The sequence below is a fragment of the Aplysia californica genome, unplaced genomic scaffold (assembly GCF_000002075.1).
Source record: "Aplysia californica isolate F4 #8 unplaced genomic scaffold, AplCal3.0 scaffold02257, whole genome shotgun sequence".
Lineage (NCBI taxonomy): Eukaryota > Metazoa > Mollusca > Gastropoda > Aplysiida > Aplysiidae > Aplysia > Aplysia californica.
Window position 1 is genome coordinate 3,522 of NW_004799527.1, and position 5,343 is coordinate 8,864.

The window sequence follows — 5,343 nt, forward strand, 5'->3', positions numbered from 1 at the left end:
GAGAGAGAGAGAGAGAGACAGAGAGAGATTGTGCGTTGAATATTGCGAAGAGGGAACCAGGGATAAAATCCTACTGCTGGGATGAGACGTGGGGCGTGTGGCGGGCGCCCCGGCAGCCCCGGATGGTGATGACGTCACGACTTGTCTACGTCGGCGTAGGCGAGCCCGTGTGGGCGGCTGCTGGCGGCTGGTCCTGGTCCTGAGCTCCAGACCGCGCGGTCAGAGGTCAAGGTCACACGTTCTTGGACACACCACCATGACGTGACCGGCTCGCCCAGGGAGGACGGACTGAGTGGTCTCCAGCAGCATGGATGACGTCAGCACACAGGGACGACGGCGACCTCTGGCGGCGGAAGCGAGCGCGGCTGGTAGGTCGGGGAAACCCGCCAAGTCAAAGACCAAAGGCAAACGTTCGAAACCCTCGCGGGATAAGAACTCGCCTCTGACACCAGGGGACGGTGGTCTGGATTCTGCTCCACCACCACCACCACCCACCACGCCCACGTCACGTGATGCGGCCACGTCAAATATCGTTGATGACGTCACTAGCCGGCTAGCTACGCCCCCTGTGTGTACTGTGTATAACATGAGCACGCCACTTCCGGGTCAGTACCACAATCATGACGAGGGTGACAGCGTCAATGTTTCAGGGAACGAGGTCGTGTTGGATCAGACTCCTCTCTTCCCCTCACCCCCCTCCACAACCACAAGCGCCAAGGCACCCGGCGAGCAGCTAGCTAGCCTGGGGACAGAGCAGACCGAGCAGCTAGCTAGCAGCAAAGAAGGCATAGAGTCGGGCGATCAGCGAGCGGGCAGATCTGATCGCTCCACGGCTCGCTCGCGCAGCTCCTCTGCGCATCGCTTCTCCAGCCTGTTCCGACGCAAGAACAGAAGCAAGTCGGAGGCAGATCTCAGGTCAGACGGGAAGAAAAGAGAAGCGAAAAGCGAGCGGAGAGATGCGAAAAGTGAGCAGAGAGAAGCGAAGAGCGAGCAGAGAGATGCGAAAAGCGAGCAAAGAGAAGCGAAAAGCGAGCAAAGAGAAGTGAATGGCGAGCAAGCTGCCAATAATCCTACAACCGACTCAGAGCTCAAAGACGACTCAGACAAACGCTCTACCCGAGGCCGGCCCGTCTCTGACGTCATCGAGAGCGGTCAGACGTTCGGATCGTCGTCCGGTATCCGGTCAAAGTCTCCTCACCAGGAGTACAGTTTCCGTAACGCGCCGCGCGCCAGGCTGCTCAACATGACGGTTCGAGACGCGCATCGAGAACGTAGCCAGAGAAGGGCGGGCTCTCTACCCCGCCACACACAAGCCGGGCAATCAGAGTCGCCACACACGCCACACACAGACGGGGGTCGCTCAAGCCGCTACCAAACACCCCCCGTCTCTTCCACAGGCGATCTCAACCGTAGCTCCACCTCCGAGGGGCAGGCCGGGCGGTTGGCGGGTGTTCTACCTCGCCACCTGGCGCTAGACGACCACAGATCCTCCTCTCTGCCTCGTCCCAATCGGGGAAACAGGAAGTACGCGAGCGACACGTCGCCCACCTCGCCACTCGGCAAGTCCCCGTCTTTCCCTGAGGTGAGCCCCTACATGAGGGCTCAGGCGGACACCACGCGTGACTCCTTCAGCCCACTCGGTCACGTGACTTCGGGAGAGGAGGAGGATCACGTGGTGTGGCAGGATGCTGAGGATGCGAGGACGCTGGTGGATGTGAACATGACGTCACAGGAGGAGGGGGAGGAGCAGAAGAAGGGGGAGGAGCAGAAGAAGGGGGAGGAGCAGAAGAAGGGGGAGGAGGAGAAGAAGGGGGAGGAGGAGGGTGTGGCGGTCGGGGCAGTTGGAGAGGGCGGGGCCAATGTCGCTGACAGCCGCGCCAAGAGGAAAGCTTCTCTCTCCCAGTTCTTGGAGCTCCGGCACACGCCCAGCGGGGGGTCGTCGTGGTCACGTGAGCGAAAAGCCAGTCAGTCCAGCGACTCGGGGGTCACGTCACGTGACGCTTCACCTCGGCCGTGGAGGGAAAACAGCTCCACGCGAGACGCCACGTCTGACAGCGGGGCGAGTGTCCCTGGAGACACCACTCGCCACGTCACGCGGGATGCCACGTCGCGCCCTGGTTCAAACGTGACGGCAGGAGACGCCACCACGTCCCGCGTGAAGCTAAACGTGGCACAAGACGCCACGTCGGAGGTTGCTCAGCCACAAGAACGTTTGTCTCAGGGAGGAGCCGGGTCGGGTGTCGGGTCATGGGTCACTCAGAGGTCAACAGATTCCCACCAGGGCTGGTCACGTGATCGGCCTGCCGCGCCCAGACTCTCCCTGAACGGTGCAGACCTGGGGGATGACCAGGTGTCGGGACTGACCACACCGCTCCGGCCAATGTCCGGCCTTGGCGAGCAGAACCTGTCCTCCTCTGGCCCGGGGTTCAGCGCGATGACGTCATCTTTCCCATCAAGTGACCAGAGCGAGTCGCTCTCCTCCAGCACAGCGGTCAGTTCCATGACGTCATCGTTTCCCTCCAGTGATCAGGGCTACGTGGACGGGGATAGTCTCCTCTCGGCTGATGACGACAACGACGACGACGATGATGATGACGATAACTCTGCTTTCTCCACACCTCCCGAAGAGCCCGATTATGAGGACGGAGATAAGCCAGGAAGACCTGAAGGTGGTTTGAACCCTGGACTTCTAGACAAGCTGCTGAGGGAACCACAGGCCTGGGCCAAGCGCGGCAACAAGTGGCGCGACGGTGACGTCATCCACGCGCCTGGCCCGCCGGTCAGTGAGGTCAGCGGTGAGCTGAGACAGAGGTACGTCCCGCGCGCCGTGAGGCGCTCCAAGAGCGACGTGGAGAGGAAGACCGCGGCTCCTCCTCCTCCTAGGGTTCTCAACAGGAACATAAGCGAGCTCGGCGGTCCGGCACCCGCTGGGATGTCCGGCATGTCCGGAGTGGAGGATGACCGGCTGTCGGCGACCAGCACAACCACACTGACCAGCCCAGACCTGGGAGCCCCGGCCTGCGAGCGAGTGGAGCAGAAGGCGGTCCCCGTCATGGGTACAGTAGCTCAGCAGAAATATCGCCGGACTTTCTCCCCCTTACGTACACGGAAGTTCCCTCCGCCCGGACCGGCGGGGCAGTTGTCTCCCTTGCCTCCTGGTCTTGACTCAGTTATTTCCCTTAGCACAGACATTCCAGCAGAGACATCCCCCGCCTCACGCCCCGTGCCCGCCCTCATGCACGTCACTTCCGGCGATTCCCCCGCCCTGCCCTCCCCCTACGAACATTTACCTCAACCCTCAGTAAAGGGCGAGCCACCAGGCACGCTGACCCCCCAGATAAGTGCTGTGGACTCGAACTCTAAACCTTCCGCGCCTCTAGAGAAGAAGGTGCTCATCCACGGCGTAGAAGCGTCCCCGGGGTGTGAGGTCCGATACCCAGGTGGTCGCACAACCACGGACTTTCTGCAGGGTCAGTCTACAGCAGCAGGTACCACCCAGGACTCGCTCTCCTTGACCAAGGGAGAGAAGAGTGGGGGAGACGAGCGGGGAATCACGGGCGAGTTATCCCCCGCACACTTAACGGGTGATGGTCGTCGTGATGGTGGGACCCACGCGGCTCACCCTGACCTTGACCCTGACCCTGACCTCTCAGAAGTAGACAAGGTCAAGGCCGCCACGGTGGACAGGGAGTGCCAGACGTGCACCTGGTTGCTGGATGCCTACTACAAGGAGCATCACAAGTCCACGAAAAGGAAACGGGGTTTTAACATTTTCTCTCGGCGAAAGAGCCGGCGGAAGAACGTGGACGACAATGATGTACCCGGGGTGGCGGCGACGGTGGTGGTGGTGGAAGGGGGGAGTACAGGGGAGCGGGCTGTGCCAGACCCTTCTCCCACAGAGTCGTCACGTGACCCGGAGGAGGCTGGGGTCACGTGGCCGGCGACTTGCGCGGACCTCATAACGTCAGCGTCCCCGGAGAATGTTGTGGAAGACGAACAAGAACAGCAGCAGCAACAGCAACAGCAGCAGCCGGAGGCGAAAGCGTGGTCCGAGGAACAGATCCTGGAAGCGATGAGCCAGCCCCCGAGCCGCTCTTCCCCCTTCAAGAAGTCGGAGAGAAAGTCCAAGAACAAACGGCGACGAGGCAAGGAGGCGGCCACTAAAAGCCCCAAGTCTATCCTCAAACACACCTCATCCTCCCCTAGCTCACCGAGAGCTCCCAGAGGCAAGTCGCTGTCCACCAGTGACGTCACTGCCATTGACCCCACTAATGAGGTCACGGGTCATGAGCGGTCAGCAGATGATGATGGGTCAAGGTTAGAGGCAGCAGACGGGGATAGAGTAACCACAGCCGGACCTTCCACAGAGGCGTCGGGAGGGCCGGGGGTTCAGAGGTCACAGTCTGAGCCCGGGGAGGTAGTGAAACCCAAGCGGTTGTCCTTCACCGCCATTATCCTACTGAAGAACCGCATCTCCAGGTTCCGGGAGAAGAAGAAGGAGAAGAGGAAGGGGGCGGAGCTAGGCGAGGAGGTTCTGGAAGCGGAGATCCCCAGCGACACGCTCATCTCCATTGAGAACGAGCTGAACCTCAGCAAACTGGAGGTGAGCAAAGAGACGGATATACTTGACGAGGACTTCTTCCAACCAGAGTTCTCATTAGACTACAACAAAAAATCCATCAGGTTCGAACCCCTGCCACCCAGCGAGCCCATGCAGAGCGAGGAGCCTCTGCCACCTTTGACCCCGTCCACCACACGGAGATTACGTCATCGAAGGGAGAGCACTCTCCGGGAGCGGAGGCGGAAGTGCATCGCGTACTGCAAGAAGTTCGTGGCGTTCCTGTTCTCACATATCGGTCTGTGTTCTCTGGTGGTGGCTTACACCATCATGGGCGGCTTCATCTTCCGGGCTCTCGAGGAGGGGGCGGAGTCTAGCGTGAGGGGAGCTGTCACGGTGAGTGTTTGGCTGGGCTGTTGTTGTTGTTGGTGGTGGTGGTGGTGGTGATGGTGGTAGTGGTGGTTGTTGTTGGTGGTGGTTGTTGATGTTGTTGTTGGTGGTGGTGGTGGTGGTGGTGGTGGTGGTTGTTGTTGTTGTTGGTGGTGGTGGTAGTGGTGGTTGTTGTTGTTGTTGTTGTTGTTGTTGTTGTTGTTGATGGTTGTGTGGTTGTTGTTGTTGTTGGTGGTGGTGGTGGTGATGGTGGTAGTGGTGGTTGTTGAAGTAGGTGGTGGTGGTGGTGGTGGTGTGTGGTGGTGGTGTGTGGCTGGGTTGTTGTTGTTGTTGGGGGTTGTGGTTTTTGTCTGTTGTTGTTGCTGTTGTTTCTTGTTCGCTGTTGTTGTTGTTGT

At 60.1% G+C, this 5,343-nt stretch overlaps 1 protein-coding gene across 1 annotated transcript; it reads left to right on the plus strand.

The window, feature by feature from the left end:
• Positions 1-307: 307 nt before the first annotated feature.
• LOC118479107 lies at positions 308-4,954 on the plus strand (the record flags this gene model as incomplete). Its single annotated transcript, XM_035973738.1, is given in 2 exon segments — positions 308-1,714; positions 1,802-4,954. Coding segments are annotated over 2 exon segments (4,560 nt in total), but the record flags the coding sequence as incomplete, so codon positions are not given.
• Positions 4,955-5,343: the final 389 nt, after the last annotated feature.